Below are 19,214 nucleotides of genomic sequence, written 5' to 3'. Positions count from 1 at the left end.
ACTGTGAATGGTATCTCCCTCGTCGTGTAGGAAACGCCTTGTCGAGCGCGAAGAGCCTCCGAGACACCAGCCGGTTCGCGGGGAAGGAGGACACGGTGCCGATGCGCCTGGTCTACAGCCGGCTGAATCACAGCCAGATTAGCCACGACCAGCTCACCACCCGGATCAGGGCCAGCGGCCCCAGCCCCGCGCAGGTAACTGTCCCCTGTTTTCATTGTGGCACAGCACCACGAGGCCTCGGCCTCAGCCGTTACCATGGGAGACGTATGGATAAATAAATAAAGAATGTTTGTTTTTGTTTTTACATCCTGCCTATTCTTGCGTGTTCCGTCGCATGTGTATAGTTATTTTTATGAGGCTATGAGCTGATGCTGATCATTCTGAGTCCAATAAGGCTATCTAGATTGACCAATAGGGATGGAGGTGTGCCACCGCGGGATGCCTTTATAAACAATGAGAAGGCCGCGGAGACAGGAACCTGTGCCAAATAAAATAATCGGATAGGACTATCCTATTGTTAACATTCATTTTAGAAAAACATTTGTCATTTGAGAAACAGATTAGGCCCATCATTGCCACCTTGATTATGCCACATGGTAAATTCGTATCCTCTGGAATAATTGTTCATTCTGAATTTGTGGGAGTCCGAAAGGCTATCTGGGTTGATTATGGGAGCTGCACTAAACTGCTGTAATGCATACTGTGGTCATGGTTAGTCAGGCTAGCCTGGTCCTACCAGACTCTCGTACTTCATTTCATTTGCACAGAGTCGGGCCTTTCTCCATTGCCAAACGTTATGGTGTGATCCAGATGCCTCGGACACCAGCCTTCCGAGTTGCAATTGTGACGTCATTCTGTGTGACGTCTGTCTCGGAGCACTAGCGTTCCCGTTCGACTTTGTCATTGTGTCATGAAGTTGGCTAGTCGTTGTTTATTGTTAGCTACATTAGCCTCTTTAGCAAACCCGCTCGAAAACAAACAACATAACTTTACATTGTAGGCTATTGCATACACAGCAAGACCGTGCAATGCATAAATTGGTGACCGGAATGAAGTAGAAATGTAATCAGGTGTAAGAGCATTTAAAATCGACATTAAAATGACCCTGTGGTACAAATACAAAGAAAAATATAGCTGCGAGCAGCAACGTGGCTGTCAAGCAGAATAGGACTCTATAAACTTATTCTGCCGGACGGACGTAATAGGCTAGGTGGCCACATGATGACCGTCTCGGTAATTAGTAATAACGACAGCTGGTGGAATGAACTACAGCATCATGCGAGTCTTCGTCAATGTTTACCAAATGGAAAAATGACCCCACCTAGAGGTAAGGGCGCATTATCGTCTGCCTGAAAGAACAAATGACACTGGTTTGGATGCATGAAGGCCTTGCAGAGAAATGAGCTCACTTCCTGTTTGACGTCCCCCTGAGGTCAAAGGTCACCTAATTGTTTGGATGTCCCCAGAATGATGTCATGAGTCTATGTACCAAGTTTGGCTATGATATGTTAAAGAGATGCTGAGAACAGGCTTACTTCCTGTTTGGCGTCTTTGCCGTCAAGTTTGATTGGCTGTCACGGCCAAACGGTTTTGAATTTGAAAAAGCTGTTTGGCAAATTCTTTCAGCTTGGTCTGAAGATCATATATGGCAAGTTTCATGATGATTGGACATAATTTGTGTCCTGTGGATATGTACTATTGATTTTAACAACTTTCAACATGGCGGCCAAATTCTGATGTTGCCATTAGAAATATTTTATTAGCTACATGGGGCGGTCTGATAGTATCACCAGACATTGGAAATTAGTTTGAAATATACACATGTGAAGAGAGAAGAGTTAAAACACATCGACATTAAAAACAGCACCCCCTAGAGGTCAAAGGTCACCAAGGTCATTGGTCTATGTACCAAGTTTGGTTATGATATGTCAAAGGGCTGCTGAGATATTGCCTTACTTCCTGTTTGGCAACTTTGCGTCAAATTTGATTGGCTGTAGCGGCCAAACCGTTTTTGATTTGCAAAATCTTTCGATGTTTTCTTTCAAGCATGGCCTGAAGATCATGTGTGCCAAGTTTCGAGATGATTGGACAAAATTTTTGATAGGAGATGCATTTTGAAGGTTTTTGACATAAACCAAGATGGCGGAAAATCCATCATGGCGTAAATCGACGACATAGGGTGCGTTGAACTCTGCTTGGATCAAGGAATCCAATGATACCTTGTTTGTGACTATTGGATGAATGGGTCGAAAGTTATAAACATGAATGCATGTCCAAATTTGACCTGTTGGTGGCGCTAGAGCTGATGAGCTAGCGACCCCAAATTTGCTTCATGGGCTAATGGGACTGTCCTGAACCAGTGTGCCAAATTTCACAACTTTTCACCAAGGCGTTCTATGGGCTGCCATAGACTTCCATGGAAAGATAATAATAGGAAACAGTAGGTTAATAATAGGAAACACCCATTAAATCTCTTCACGGGCGCAGCCATTTTTGTTGAGAGCGTCATCAATGCTCGGTCTAATCTCAGAATTCCGAGAGGTGAAGACAAAAAGGGGGCGTGCCTCAGAGAAATGCCGCAAGAAAGCTGGGAGATTTCCCAACTTCCGACTTTGAAGGCTGGCATCCGAGGAATCTGGAACACACCATTAACTCACTTTAAGGCGGGAGTCTGTTGGAGTTTAAAACTATTAGATCTGCCCAGTGCCACTCTGGATCTGCCATAACCAATCGCTAACGTTGGACTACAACTCAAACTAGCTCACGACCTCAACGTCATAGACCTCTGAAGAATAAGTCCCGCCTCCGAGCCTCACACTTTTTTACATCTAGTTTCGACTGGGTTTTTGGATTGTCTGTGCCGTTAAAGTAGTAAACGATTAAAAATTATACTTTAACGGCACCGACAATCCAAAAACCCAGTCAAAACTAGATGGAAAAAGTGTGTATTTCAAAACGTGACGCAGCTTTTACTTCTTTTACTGCTTTTACTTCTGCCACCTACAGTGTTTGTTATGTACGATCATTAAAAAAAAACATGTTATTTCCCATAGACATTTGACCGAGGGAACCGAAGCCTCGGTGGCGGGACTTATTCTTTAGAGTTCTATCGTTCTCAGCCACGTAGTGATGAAGGGAAATTTAAATTGAGCGGAAGTACGTAGGCGGGCGGAGCCAGGCTATAGTCAGGCATGATCATACAGGAAACCTCTCTAAAGCAACTGCTCCCATATGGGCCTTTGTGACCCTGCAGTAAGATAAAGATTTGGTTGTTCCAAACGTAAAGCCATTGCAATGTCTGCAGCCAGCAGATTTAAATATTCAATGTTAATTTGTCTCTGGTGATATTCAGAATAAGCAGCTGCTTATGTATGATTATCACAAAATAGGTTCAATCCAATATCAGGGTTTGAATTTTGTGGAGTTTCTTATTCAACCTTCCATTAACATTTATCTTCAGTTATACTTTTAGGTTTTATGTTGCTATTTTAAGGCCAACTAATCAACAACCAATTTAATTAAAAAGTGAAACGTGTGACATGCAGAATTCATATTCTTTTGTTATTTTACCTATTTTCCGGCTTGTGCAAAAATGTCAATATGCATCAAATGGGCGGCTGGAGTCCTGGCAGAAGAGTCACTCAGGGCAGGGGCTTGCTTGTTGTTCAACTAAACAATAGTTATTTTATTTCTGGATTTGTCTCTCCCTCCTTGTCCTCCTGCAATGAAATGTAAGCACTTACAGCTTTATAATTTCGTGGGGTGGATGTTGAGAGTCAGCCTTTTGCATATCGGATAATCAATGAAACAGAAGTCAGCGATCCTCTGACGGTATGGACCGAGCTGGGCCGGACTGGGAAATGTGCTATACCACTATAAATCATTACTGTTAGCAGCTCATACAGATACAAGCAGTCTGGTTACATTTGTCAATGGGTTAAACACACACACACTCACACACGCACTCACGTACGCACGCACGCACGCACGCACGCACGCACGCACGCACACACGCAGACCCTGATGTGATTTAAGATTGGTCTTGAGTGAAAACTAGAGAGCTCCCCTTTTAAAAAGGAGTGAAACCCCAGCGTCAGCCAGTGATTTGTCATGCAGTGTCTACCCCATAATGAGGCTGGGCCGTGGGCCGGGCCTGGGGGAGGGTTGGCTCTGTGTAGGCTAAGCTCTGGGACTCCTGGAGACATCCACCGGCACCATGGCAGGGAGTTGATATTACCCCTGGGCAGTGTAATAAAGCCCCACCATATGTGTGCATGCAGCGCTGCGTATATATTAAACCCTCCCCCACCCAAACCAATCACACTGTGCATCCCATCATGAAACCACATAATTGACTGTGTGTGTGTGGGTGTGTATGAGTGTGTATGAGTGTGTGTGTGTGTGTGTTTATATGTGTTGATATGTCTTCCTCCGTGAGATGGTGGACCACACCAATGAGAAGCTCCTGGTTCCTTAATGTCAGTAGGGGACCTTCATGACATCTGCTCAGGGTTTCTAAACACTGTGCAGGCATCTGTCCTAAGGACGGGAGCCAATCAGGAACAGGAGGGAAAAGCCCAGTTTGAAACACCCTGGGTGTGCGTTGGTATCCATCTTAACAAGTGCTGTTCTGATCCTGGGGCCTCTGTGATCCGCAGGTGAACCACGTGGCCCAGGCCAGCTTCCAGGTGGACGCCTTCGGGAGGACATTTATCCTGGATGTGGAACTCAACCAGTGAGTACCGTCTGTCTGTCCCTTTGTCTGACTGGTATTCTGTCTGTGTGGTTGGCTGTCTGTCTATATGTCTGCCTAACTGTCTGGCTGGCTGTCCTCAATAAAGTCCCTAGGTTGCGCATTATTACTAGTCACCACCAGTGAGTAGTGAATAAAGTGACAAAGTTTTATAATAGCTGACCATGGAGGCTTTTAGAACGGACAGGAATGCACATCCATTCTCTTTCCTTCGTAGAGTCCTTTTGGTGGTCTGGGATGAATATTATGTCTTCTTGTGTGTGTGTGTGTGCATCTGTGTGTTGGTGTGCAGGTGTGTATGTGTGTGTGTGTGTTGGCGTGCAGGTGTGTGCGTGTGCAAATGCGTGTGTGTGATTTAGAGCTTCATTCATAATAGCCAGTGTTTTACGGTAAAGGCTGCAGCTGACCTGTCAGGCTCTGATATTGATCACAGTTCTGCTGAAGAAAGAATAGCTTCTCTCTTTACCTCTCTCTTTTATCGCTCTGAACCTCTCGCTTTCATTCTCTCTGTTCTTATCTCTCTCTTCACTTCTATCTCTCTTTACTTCTCTGTTCTCTTCTCTCCCTTTACTTCTCTCTCTCTGCTCCCCTCTCTCTAGAAGGGAGAGAGAAGAAGAGAGAAGTCAAGAGAGGGAGAATCTCTTGGCTTCTCTGTTTTCTTCTCTCTCCCTTCTACTCTCTCTTCTTATGTCTCTCTGCTCTCTCTTTTCTCTCTCTCTTTACTTCTCGTTTATTTAATCTCTGCTCCTCCTTTCATCTGTCCCGTCTGCTCCTCTCTCCAGCTCTGTGCTTCTGTCATCTCTTCTCGCTCTCCCTCTCTTCTAGCTCTCATTCAACTCCAACTTTTCTCTCTTACAATTTTCTGTATGTATTCACTTCAATTGCCTCATAAGCATTATCTTTTTTTTCACATCTCTGCGGCACATCGTGTATGCTCACTGCATCGGATTCTATCCTTTCTCATGCAAACCTGCAGAGGGATAGTTCAACAGCATGCATTAAAACCCATCAGACCACACATCTAATGTAGGAAGTCATGATATAGTGAGCCTGTGAGCCTTTAGCCTTTAGCCTCACTCGCAGCACTTCAATATACAATATTATATAATATTATATATTCAATATACTTGGTAAGGATTCTACACTGAGCAAGTGCAGTCGGCTGAAACCAATGAAGCATTCTATTCTGTAATGTTGTACACACACACACACACACACACACACACACACACACACACACACACACACACACACGGCTGCATGGCTGCACATTGTTATTGTAAGAGGCTTCTCACCATCTCAATTTTAATTCCCATCTCTCTTGGGATAGGATTCCTGACTTGTCTAAAGGGGGTGTGGTAGCATCACCGATTTCCATTTCAGTTGCCCTTTCCCGAAGAGGAATAGTGATCCCTGGTGCCGGATGGCTTCTTGACTGGATTGAAATGTATAGGGTTCTCCCTCAGTGCTGGGAGAGGTTGTGCTCCAGCCCTCGCTCATGTCTGCGCTACAACCTCTCATAAAAAAAGCAAAGTTGGTAATGGTTTCACCAAGCGTCTGTGTGTATGGCTTGTTATGCGTTTGTTGTGTGTGCGTGTCGCCTCTGACTCCGGCACATGTCACTGAAGTGTGTCCGTCTGCGGGAGGGGACCAGGAGGCCTTTGTCCCGGGCCCCTGTCCGCGGGGCTACAAATTGGAATTCATGGGCTTGGAGTTTGTTGGGTTTGTGTGTGTGTGTGTGTGTGTGTGTGTGTGTGTGTGTGTGTGTGTGTGTGTGTGTGTGTGTGTGTGTGTGTGTGTGTGTGTGTGTGTGTGTGTGTGTGTGTGTGTGTGTGTGTGTGTGTGTGTGTGTTGAGATGATGAGGCCTCTTTCTTAAGTATCCACCATCCCCCGCCATGCTTACACGTACATCCCCCAACATGACCCTCCCTGCCTATGTTCCATTCAGCCCTGCCCTTGCCTCTCTCTCACCCACCCCTCCCACCTGCCCACACTGAATAATAGATGCTGAGAGATTAAAGGGTTGCTGGCTGAAATGGGAAGAGCGTGTGTGTGTGTGTGTGTGTGCGTGCTTGTGCGTGTGCATGCAAATTCATGTGTTTGCATGTTTGTGTGTCTGTCTGTCTCTGGGTTTCTCTTTCCACTGTGTTGTGAATCGGAAATGTCAAGTCAGGGTACAAACACACATACACACACACACAACCACACCCACACACACCCACGTGCTCACGGTAGTTGTCAGCAATTCAATAATAAGTCTCAAATATATCCATATATTTATGTTGCCAGTATAAACCCATATCATGAATGAAATATTGATGTGTTAGCTGGACAGATTTGAATGTGATTGGATGAGTGAAAGCGTGGCTTTCTCTAACTAATAACGCTGTGTGTTCCAGATTCAATGTATAGGGATTGTGTGTATAAACACCGCAATGGTCAGATTTACATTTGAAAAGGGGAAACAGTGTTGTTCTGTTTGTTCTCTGTTGATCATTTCCTCCGCATAACTGATGACTCAGCGGTGACAACGCGCGCGTGTGTGTGTGAATGTGTGTGTGTGTGTGTGTGGGAGGCAGAGGGGAGAGAAACATTGCACGTGTCCATACAATTACCAAGCCCCCCTGCGACGCAACATAAAGCCTGTGTTAAAGTGTTAAAGTTTTAATTTCAACAAAACTGAAGAAGTATTTAACTAGCCAGAGTGGGATGACATAACGAATGATGAGAGAGAGCCCCTTGCTCTCTCTGATCTGATAGCGCAGGCTGTTGTGTCATGACACCGGCTCAGGCAGAGTGTCCTAGCTAGGCCACCACTAGTGCCAGCATGCAGACACATTGTTTTTGCTAATGCTGCTGAGAGTCAATTACCTCAATAACGCCTTTTAGAATACATAATTCATCAAGCCTGTGTGTGTGTGTGTGTGTGTGTGTGTGTTTAGAGCAAGTGAGCGAGTGAGTGTGTACCATGTACGTGTAGTGGGTACAGGGATTTCTGATACATGTCCTTGAGGAGCATCTTTCTCAACGTGGACATTGAGGACTGAGCCCAGTGCGAATGCGAGTTCAACACCCTGCCTTCACTTTCTGGCCAACAAAATAATAAAATGAAAAGCTCAATGTTTCCGGACACTGAGAGCAGGTGTGTTTGACATTGGTTGTGTGAGAATTCAAAGCCTTCCAAGCTTAGATGTAACACGTCTAAAGACGGGTGGTGAGGCTGCAGTGTGGACAGCTCCTATCAATGGATCGCAATGGGCTGTGCTGGACCAGGCGTGTGCGTGTGGGTTTATGTGTGTGTGTGAGTGTGATGTGCGTTGTTATGTGTGGGTGCATGCAGGGGAGCATCCATATATACCGTCTAGGACCATGATATAACTTACCTGCTTGTCTCACCGTAGAGTCATTCATCATTGTCCCTTCATTCTACCCTTCTTTACAACACCCTCTCTCTCTCTCTCTCTCTCTCTCTCTCTCTCTCTCTCTCTCTCTCTCTCTCTCTCTCTCTCTTCTTCTCGTTCCTCTGGTCCCAGGAGAGTAATTTATTGCCGTATGACACGATCTGCTTTACCGGTGACTTAATGGGAAAAAACGGAGCGAGGAAGAATGTTTGAGAGAGAGGTCCCAGTGACAAATAGAAGAGAGAGAGAGGGAGGGGAGAGAACGAGCTGTAAAAATAAATTTAAAAAGGGAGAAGGAATGAGTATTCCTCTAGAGAGAGAGAGAGAGAGAGAGAGAGAGAGAGATTGTCCTTCATGCACCCTTGAGTCTCAGCATGGGGATTGAGAATTTGTGGGAAAAAGGCACAAACACACAGACTGGACAGTGGGTTTCCCATCCTCCTCCTGCTCGTTCCACCATTATTTTCTCTCCTCCCGAGCCGTCTCCCCCCTCTGCTGCCCCAGGAGGGGCGGCTCTCCCTGATTCATTTGTCGTGTGGTCAGACACATGCTTTAGCTAGCTCAACATCACCACTTCTGTGGTGCAGTGGGCCTAGGAATCTGTGTGTGTGTGTGTGTGTGTGTGTGTGTGTGTGTGTGTGTGTCTGTCTGTTTGTATTTGTGTGCGTACGCGTGCTTCCAACGTTGTGGGAAGAAGATGGGCTTGAGGAGACCAGCAGTAGCTTTGTGTGGTTACCAGGTGCTGTGGGGGTGGGGTTCGGCCTGGCGGAGCAGGAACACAGAGGGCAAGGTTAAAGGTCACATTGAGGAGGCAGAGGAGGAAGCAAACAACAAAAGCATCAATATTGAAAATGTATTTGAAAAAGTTAAAATCCTCCAGTCCTACAAAATAAATGAGGGAAACAAACAACATTAGATGCTTCCACCTTTTGTGTAACAGCCCCTACGACATGTCATCCCGTCAACTAAGAGTGTGTGTCGCTCAGCAAGCTGCCTTCTGTTTGTGGACCATGGGTCACTGATAGGGGTCTGCAGGCGGGGTCCCGCTCTCTCCCTGGTGCCTGCGTTACCCAGCAGCCCCGGTGTTTGGTCCGTATGTGCGTGATGCATGATGGAGAGACTCTTCTAAAGCATGCTATCAGGGTCTTAGCCGGCCTTGAAGTCATTATTATTATTATTATTATTAGACGTGCTGTAAATCAAATGAGTAGCTTTGTTGTGTTGGTTGACTTGTTGTTGTTCTTTGTTCTGTGATCATCAGTATTCCAAGTGCAGGGAGAAGATTTGATGCGGCCGTGTATGTGTGTGCGTGAGTGTGTGTGTGTGTGTGGGGGGGTCTCTGGAAATTGTGTTTGATAAGTGATTGCAGAGCCAATGAATTGCAGCCTGGAGACCTCTAATGAGGCCTCTGCGTGGGACGGGGGAGGAGGTGGAAGGATGGAGGGGAGAAAAGGGAAGAGGGGTGTAGAGGGAGGGCAAGATGACAAGAAAGGGGAGATGGGGGGCTGGGCAGCTGTGAGCCACTGCCTAAAACACCATCCAACTTCCTCTGCTCTCTGTCTCTCCCCCACTCTCTGCTGCTTTCTGCTTTACTTCTCATGATGTCTTCTGTTATCTGTCATCTGTTTTTAGTCTTTTTGATCCCACGCCCATGTCTCTCTCTCCATTGGCTTGGCCTCTCCACTCCATTCATTCATCCCCCCCCCCCCCCCCCCCATGCTCTTCAGGGACCCTGACACGTGTCTCTACCACTTTGTGCAGGTGTCCTTGTATCACTGGTTAAATGGCAGATCACATATGTAGCAGAAAGTGCATTTAATGATTGCAGTGTTTTGAACGCCAACAGAAGTTTGTGCTTTGAAAGGACTGGTCTAGTTTGTTTAGTTTTCTTAAGTAGGTTTGCTAACAATGCTCTTTCAATGGACCGTTCGATGGGTGGGGGGGGGGGGGGGGGGGGGGGGGTGCAGGAATCTGTCAAAGACCTAGCAAACACACACTCGTGCACACACACTCTGGCCGGCCAATCCAACCTTTGTGGGTTCTTTCTTACCCGGGTGCTATAGCAATGTCTTTTGACAGAGTACGTGAAGAGAATATCCCTACACTGGGACAGTCGGTTTATGGGTTTGTATCTGTATATGTGTGTGTGTGTGTGTGTGTGTGTATCCCTTCATAGTGAGTCAATCACACACACACACACACACACACACACACACACACACACACACACACGCACACGCACAGTAACACATCCTCCATACCCCCACAGCCTCTAAGCCTCCCCAAAGTCCTGTGGAAAAGGCTGGCTCACGGAAGATCACCACACTGCTACGCTATTTCCCATAGTGCTCACAAACACGTGTGTGTTTGTGCGTGTGCATATGTGTATGCGTATGTGTGTGTGTAGAACAATCTAGGCCTGTGCTGTGAACCTCTGTCCTTGAGTGGCTGGTGGTATTTCTGGAGGATGTCTGCTAATCCACTCTAGAAAGGCACCTTTCTCTATGTGATTGACAGCTGGATGCCAGCAGACAAGCTAAGCTGTTACCATGGCAATGGTCCAACACATCTCAATCTGGTACCTTGGGGAAGGAGGAATCTTTTGAAAAAGGGGACAGTTATGAAAAGCAGCAGTTGAGAGCCATCGTTTGCTTATGAATATCATACAGTCACACGTCTGCTCCCCTGAGACACACACGATGTGCCCTTGTTGGTTTGCCTTGTGTGAGGCAAACAAATGAGGGGCAGATTGACTAATGGAACCAGGTTAGGCTGCTAGAGAATGAAGTATAGTTATATTATTGTAATATTCCACTAAATTCTAGAGAATCAAGTATAGTTATGTTATTGTAATATTCCACTATATTCTAGAGAATGATGTATAGTTATATTATTGTAATATTGCACTATATTCTAGAGAATGAAGTATAGTTATATTATTGTAATATTGCACTATATTCTAGAGCATGGAGTATAGTTATATAATGGTAATATTGGACTATATTCTAGACAATGAAGTATAGTTATATTATTGTAATATTGCACTATATTCTAGAGAATGAAGTATAGTTCTATTATTGTAATATTCCACTAAATTCTAGAGAATTAAGTATAGTTATGTTATTGTAATATTCCACTATATTCTAGAAAATGACGTATAGTTATATTATTGTAATATTCCAATATATTCTAGAGAATTAAGTATATTTTTATTATTGTAATATTCCACTATATTCTAGAGAATTAAGTATAGTTCTATTATTGTAATATTGCACTATATTATAGAGAATTAAGTTAGTAATATTATTGTAATATTCAACTATATACTAGAGAAGGAAGTATAGTCATATCATTTTAATGTTCCGCTAAATTCTAGAGAAGATAGTTATATTTTTGTAATATTCAACTAGATTCTAGAAAAAGAAGGATAGTTATATCATTGTAATATTCCACTATATTCTAGAGAATGAAGTATATGTGTGTTAGGAATACTACCAGTATTCCTCTAGATGTCTGTATCTTGTCTTTTGTCTGTCTATTGACAGTATGTTACTCTCCTCGCACTGTAACCCTTCATGATAATGTATTAGGCTTTATTCATGTCTTCAGTGGCCTTCATGACTGGAGCTTGCTTTGTGCTGTTGTGTTTTTGTCTGTGTGTGTGTGAGTGTGAGATTTATGTTGGGGAAGGGGGATGGGTGATGTGGGAGCACCTTGCTCGCGCAAGGCTGACTTTGCGTCTTTGTCTATCCAATAAATTATTTAAATCCCGGAACAATTAAAGGCAGAAATCTGTTATCTGCGCCCTCCATTAGACGTTCTGGGGTCTGCCGGCCCGGCATGCTCCCAGGCAGCAAGAGCAGCGCTGCGTGCAGCCAGATAGAGATCACACACACCCTGGATCTTAAACACACACCCTGGTCCGCACAAAGAGCAGCGCTGCATGCAGCCAGAGAGAGCTCACACACACCCTGGATCTTACACACACACCCTGGCCAGGACAAAGAGCATCTGGTCTTAAATATATACATTGGTTGTTTTTCTTAATCCATTAATACAGCAAGGACATGTCTCAATAGCCCTGGCCCGGTGGTTTCTGGATGCTTTAGTTTGGAGGTGGTGTTTGATTGTAGGGGGTCAGACCCAGGTGGAGGAGGCAAAGGGAGTCGAAGGGGGGTCGTAATCACAGTGGGGAGGGTGGGAGGAGAGTGGATGGGTGTGAGCTGGCTGATGGTGGAGGGCGAGGGGCAGAAGGTGAGGCTGGGGGGGACGTGTCTAGCACCTTGCGGCCGCTCTGTCAGAACAAGAGAGGATGCAGACGGAACCCCTCACTTTAAAGGGGGTGCAGAGGGGAGAGCTGCCCTGGACTCTGGGTCCAACGGTGACAAATACAGATAACACAAGAAATAGATAGATTCTGTCACATTCTGGGATATTTTAATACCATGTCACCAAAAGCACATAACGTGCAGTTGTATATTTTTCTCTCTCCTAATGCTGTCTTCCTTTTTGTAAGTCACAAAATTGGGAGGGGCTACAATTAATTTACTTGTTGTTCTCAAAAGCTGAAATATAATTTTTAGTAATTATGGTTCCCCCCACTTACATCTCAGTTGCAAACAGGCCCTTTCCTTTGAAACGTTTTCCAATTAAAAGGAGGATGATCTATTCCATTTAAATTGAGTTTACTCCCTCCTGCTTGCGACCCTTTTCTGGTGGGTGATTGGTTGCCAGCAGGAGATCAGAGTTATTGATGAGTCTCTGGGCCTGTGGTGTGACTGGCCGGTTCAGGCCCCGCCTCCCATCTTGGTTATAGATTTTGTGTGTGTCGTTCCTTTCATTCTCTGGGGTACTGCCAATGTAATCTCCATATTTATTCATGGTTAAATCGCTTCAGAGGGGGGATTGGTTTCAAACATCTGTTTGACACTCACAGTGTCACTGAGTTCTCCTTATGAATAGTCAATGTGGTTAGGAACCGTTAAAACTGTTGAAACCACAACTAAAATGTTCCCTTTTTTTCCAAATAGACTAAATTAGATACTGACCACGTCGGTTTATTTTTGTTTGAAACAGCAACTCACTGTTTAAGGAAAGTGATCACTTTATACGTGATACAGAATCACATTGTGTGTGTTTGTTTGTGTATTTGCTTGTTTAAATGTCTGTGTGCATTGATGTGCGCGCATGTCTGTGTGTGTATTGTAGGCCTGTGTGAGTGCGAGTGTGTGAGTGTGTGTGTGCGCGTGTGTGCGTTGAGAGTAACTCATACATCTTTGTCTCAAAAAGAGCTTGTGGTGGGCAACTCTGCTGGGGATTCCCGGGTCCAGCTCTGCTGAGGAAGCACACCTAATTTACCCCTTAGTGATGTATCATTATCATATATTGCTTCCTTGTCTTTTAGTTCTTTATTGGCTTTCATGGCTTTCTTTCTACTCATGTGGTTGTTTTTGTTAATATCATCCCGTCCTCATTTCTCGGTAAATCACAACCCGTTAGCACATTGAACCTCAGCCCGTCCAGCCCCACACACTGTCTATCTGCATCGGTGGGAGAAACAGATGGGCGTACCTAGCTTACTAGCTGCTGAGCTTCAAGGCTGTCTCTGTTGGATTTGTCAGCCTGTGCACTGGAGGATGTCTTCAGGCTGTATTTATGTAGTTCAGCAAATGCATAGACGCTCTGTGAGTACAGTATGGAATCCAATCCTCCTATTTAACACCATTACCATGTGTGAGAGAGAAACAGGATGTGAACGGAGATGGATGCCTGGCCTAACATCTCCTCGTCTTCTCTCCTCTCTCCCCAGTGATCTCCTGTCTTCAAAGTACGTGGAGAGGCATTTGTCGGAAAATGGAAAAGCAGTCATCACCAAGGTAAGACCTCGCCATCTCTTCCGCACTGAATGCACACACTAAAGAAACACATTCAACACACAAACATAACACACACCCTGCCTCAGCCTATTCACAGCCAAAAGGTCCACTGTTCTTTGGACCCAGTGGATGTTTGGGTTGTGCCACAGTAAGTGAAAGGGTGACACCGTTATTGTATATGTGGTAGAAGCATATCTAAAGGCAAGCTTTCATGCAGAAAAAGTGCTATTTGTCAGGAATGGCAGGCTTGCTGAAGGAGCAGATCTGGTTCATTGGGGGAGTACTGCATGACGAGGTTAAATCACCATCAGGACACCGCAGGGCGTCCACACTCTGCAGGAAGGCAATTCAATACCCGTCGATATTTTTCTATAAATATATATTCTATTTTTATGAAGCATGAGTAGAGCGCCGTAAAGTCTAAATTACCAAGACACTAAGGTGCATTGATACTCCTGGTTTAACCATAAGAGGTCTCCCCCTGTCACTTCCCATGCCTGACACTGATTCTGGAGGGCGGCTATATGTTTCTGACCCATCATCTAGAGAGAGATTCCTGCATAATCATTTAAAACAATGATATCCTTTTATAAATCATAGATGTATACAATCTGTTGGGTTGCAGAAGGTTCCTTCGATAGACCTCCACACTGTTACCAGTAGCCAGCGGTAAACCCCCTAGTGTTTCAATGATCTCTTACATCACTAGTCATCAAGTCATTTGAAAAGCTCATCAGAAGGAAGTCTTAATACAGGTGGTGACATCACTAAATCCCTTGTAACTTATATACAGGGTTGGCAGAGGTGTGCAGCATTCCACCCTTACATTACTCCAAGGCCCTCAGGCTCACACCAGACTGTTCATCCATCTTTCATCCATCTTGCCTCTGCATTTGACCCTATTCAGCCACTCTTGCTCCCAGAGAAACTTCTCTGTCACTTTTAACTGGATTTGAACATAGTTTGCTGGAAAGTGGCCTTTTTGACTGATATTTGTGTAAGACTAAATGGTATCCACTAAAATCAGCTCGTCTCATCCACTGGTTCTCCACAAGGTTGTTGTCTCTCCCCCTCCCTTTACATCGGGGATACAAGTCAATGTCGTCTGCTACTACTAAGATAATAGACTCACAGTAACAGTTGATTCAGTGATTGAAGCGGTCTTGAAGAGCATCAGGATCATGCCAGAGGTGGATCTCAATGGCTTTTGGTGTGACCAGTCTTCCCTCCATTCAAACGTGTCAAAAACTAAACACATTATATTTTATTTCATCCCCAGCCCCAAGCGAACTGTTATTAAAGTTGATGACAACGAGCTGGTGGACAGTTTTATTATAGTTGTCTGCTGTCCTGTTGTTGTTCTTCCTTACTGTCGGCCGCAGATGTTGTGATTTTCATGTGGTCATTTGCATCACTTGTGAATTTAAGGTTAAACCCTGCCCGCAAAGCGATTTTCCCTTCAGAACAAATTAGATTGAACTTGATCCACATTTACATGTTAATTTTTTAAACAAAGAGAGACTCCATAAATCATAAGGCCTAAAAAATATTATATTTTGTGGCTAATCCTCAATATATGTATCAATGCACCTTAGTGTCTTGGTAAAATCAGCTCGTCTCATCCACTGGTTCTCCACAAGGTTGTTGTCTCTCCCCCTCCCTTTACATCGGGGATACAAGTCAATGTCGTCTGCTACTACTAAGATAATAGACTCACAACAGTTGATTCAGTGATTGAAGCGGTCTTTAAGAGCATCTGGATTATGCCAGAGGTGGATCTCAATGGCTTTTGGTGTGACCAGTCTTTTTTGACACGTTTGAATGGGTCATGTTTGAAAGTGCATTGATATATATATATATATATAATATGCAGAGTAATGTGTAGTATGCGTGTGGCTGTTAGGAATGTCATGACCTCTCTTTACAGAACTGATACACTAGATGTAACTAGAATACACTCTATTTGTAATTATATTGAGCACTACATCAACATTGAATATTTAATGTTAAAATAATGTTGCTCAATTAACAACCTGAATGAATGAAACTCAATCACAATATTGTCCATGATTAAAGCTAGAGTAGGCACTTGGAGAGAGCACTCAGACTAAACTAGACTTTGAAGTGTCAAAAAACATCCCACCTCTTCCTTCAGGCCTCCCTCCAAAGCCACGAAAACAAATGACCAGCTAGCCAGCTCGCTAGCTTTAGCAGTAGGTCTGCATAGTCTTGTCGAGGACCTGTCTGTCTGTCTGTCTGTCTGTCTGTAGGTAGACACACAGACAGACAGACATTAAACCAGGATGAATAAAGTGATTGGAAGGGATTTTTACAGGCCTGCTACAGGCCCAGACACCAGATGTACGTTATTTTTTAATCAGATAGTCAGATGATTTGATTTGTTGATGGCTGTCCATTTTTAAGAGCATTTTAACAACTAAATGCATCTAAACAATATGCTCTGCTCTACAATATGCTCAGATGATGTGATTTCAGATTATAATCCTTATTTCTACATATACACGCTACAATGCAAAAGTATGGCCTTGTTTGCACTGAGGAAGTCACACGGACACTGCAGGCGACCAGACTGCCCTACTTTATTTACTTAGCGTCTGACCTCAACTTTAAATTATACTTCAGGGTTTTGCGACCAGATTGTTTTTGGTGATTAATTACTCCGAAAACTCAGGCGTTTTTAGATACAGCCATATGCTCAAATGGACCTGAAAAAACTCACATCATGCCCACATACACACACACTGACACACACAGACAGACAGACACACACCCACACACACACACACACACACACACACAAACAGACAGACAGACACACACACACAAGCGCAATTTTTTTTATGTTTCCTTACCTCAACGAGAAGTGGAGCAGAATGTTTTGGTAGACAGGACGAGAGATGAGAGACACTTGAATAGTAGAGCACAGCGTCACATATAAATAGCCCTCTCTCTCTCTCACTCACCCACTCTGGCTCTTCACTGGGTGTAGCCACTCTGGCTCTTCTACCTGACTGAGCTCTAGCTAGCCTCTAGTCTTCACACTCGAGGCTGTCCTGCTCAGTATTTGTAGCTATATATATATATAGCTACATATATATAACATGAAGCTATATGTAACATCCTACAGAGCCCTCTGGCCTTCCTCTCCTCTGTCTCTGTGTCTGGGACTGTCTGTCTAATTAAAGTCTATCTATGTCTTCTCTGTCATCCTGCCTGTCTTTCTCTGCATGTGTGTCTTTCTGTCTGACAGTCTGTGTGTCTGTATAATTGTCTTTTTGCCTTTCACTCTGTCTGTCTACAGTCTTTGCATCATCTCCTCTGCATTACTGTGGTGCAGTGTAGTGTAGTGTACTGTAGTGCAGTGTTGTATTGCATTGTAGTGTAGTGTAGTGCAGTGTAGTTTAGTGTAGTGTTAGTGTAGTGCAGTGCAGTGTTGTATTGCATTGTATTGTAGTGCATTCATGGCATAGTGTAGTGTAGTGTACTGTACTGTACTGTTAGTATAGTGTACTGTACTGTAGTGTAGTCTGGAGGTCTGGTGGGCAGTGTGTAGAGGTAGAAATGGATCCAGTGATCAGATGATAAGAGCAGGCGTCCCGTGGGGACGCCTTCCTGGCTAATGGCTGTTAGCCTGCAGGGAGATGGATCTGGATGAGCACTCAGACACTTAAACATCATGCACATCTATACTCACTCTGTTTGCCCATTCATAATTGCGTGTGTATGTATATGTACTCATAGTTGTGTGTATGTGTTCATAAGTGCAGGTGTGTGTGTGTGTGTGTGTGTGTGTGTGTGTGTGTGTGTGTGCGCACACACTCACATACAAGACCCGAGAGAGATAGACAGAGAAACATTGAGACGCAGCCTGTTGACAAACAACACCCATTGTGGGACATGATTCAACTGAATTTGAGGAAAACACAAAAAAAGTGGATGTGGATGTTTAACTCTGCATTGCTTGCGCTATGTTGTGTTTTAAACAGTGTAATACCAAATCCAGAATAGATATACAGACTATACAGAACACTATTCATTGCTCTGCTCTCTGGACTCATTGACTTCTCATTGAGCGGTGCTAAAGAGGCTGTGGGTAGTTTTGTATGATGTCTGTGGTAGACGTATCTCATTAACCTGCTCTACTGGCTCTTGTGTCGGCAGGGCGGGGAGCACTGCTACTACCAGGGGAAGGTCCGCAACGTTCCAGACTCCTTCGTGGCCCTCTCTACCTGCCATGGACTCCAGTAAGTCTATACCCGTGTGTGTGTGTGTGTGTGTGTGTGTGTGTGTGTGTGTGTGTGTGTGTGTGTGTGTGTGTGTGTGTGTGTGTGTGTGTGTGTGTGTGTGTGTGTGTGTGTGTGTGTGTGTGTGTAGGGGTAAGCGTTAGTTTGTTTGTGTGCGTGTTTTTGTGCATGCATGCACCTTGGCCCGTGCATTAGTGAGTTTGGATGTGTGTGTGTCTTTGTTTGAGTGTGGATAGGGTTAGGGTTAGTGGGCTTGCACATTAGTCTGTCTGTGTAGAGGTGAGTGTCCATGAGTCCCTGCTCGTCAGTGTGTTTGTGAGTGTGCTTTTGTTTCCACCAGATCTTCTTTCTCCCCACGTCTCACTCCTGGACCTATCTTCCATTTAGCCATTAGGGCCAGTATAATTAGTTTTAGCCAGCCTTCCCTCTATGTAATATACAAGGTCATCACTCCAGCACGCCAGCATTGCTCTAAGAGCTGTCCTCAACACTGAAGCACTCATGTTGTCTCTCTGTAATGGACAGATATGGAGATCCTTCTTCTGCCTCCTATAGGTTGAATCAAGGCACACAGTCATACTTCGCTCCCTCTCTCTCTCTAACATGCACCCACCTACGCAAACGCACACTCCCTCTCTGAAGTGTTTTCCTGTGGGATGTTGCTGTTTCTCCCGTTAGTATTTTTAGTTTGTGCTCCAAAGAAGCCACTCTCTCAGAAAGATGGGTCAGGAACAAGGCCTATCTACAAGGTGTGTGTGTGTGTGTGTGTGTGTGTGTGTGTGTGTGTGTGTGTGTGTGTGTGTGTGTGTGTGTGTGTGTGTGTGTGTGTGTGTGTGTGTGCGTCTATGTGAGTAAGATACATACTCTGCTAAGGTAGTAGGATACATCCTGCAAGTCTACACACTGGTGTGAGGAGAG

At 44.6% G+C, this 19,214-nt stretch overlaps 1 protein-coding gene across 1 annotated transcript in view; it reads left to right on the top strand.

The window, feature by feature from the left end:
- Positions 1–19,214, top strand: part of adam22 (ADAM metallopeptidase domain 22) — a 52,752-nt gene that overhangs the window by 617 nt on the left and 32,921 nt on the right. The window contains exons 2-5 of the mRNA XM_079736566.1: positions 31–194; positions 4,659–4,735; positions 13,965–14,031; positions 18,214–18,296. Coding sequence (XP_079592692.1) covers positions 31–194; positions 4,659–4,735; positions 13,965–14,031; positions 18,214–18,296 — 391 coding nt within the window. The remainder of the gene's footprint in view (positions 1–30; positions 195–4,658; positions 4,736–13,964; positions 14,032–18,213; positions 18,297–19,214) is intronic.

The sequence above is a fragment of the Pollachius pollachius genome (assembly GCF_949987615.1).
Source record: "Pollachius pollachius genome assembly, chromosome: 1".
NCBI classification, from domain to species: domain Eukaryota; kingdom Metazoa; phylum Chordata; class Actinopteri; order Gadiformes; family Gadidae; genus Pollachius; species Pollachius pollachius.
Note: the sequence above shows the minus strand (reverse complement) of the source record. Positions and strands in the feature narration are given on the sequence as shown.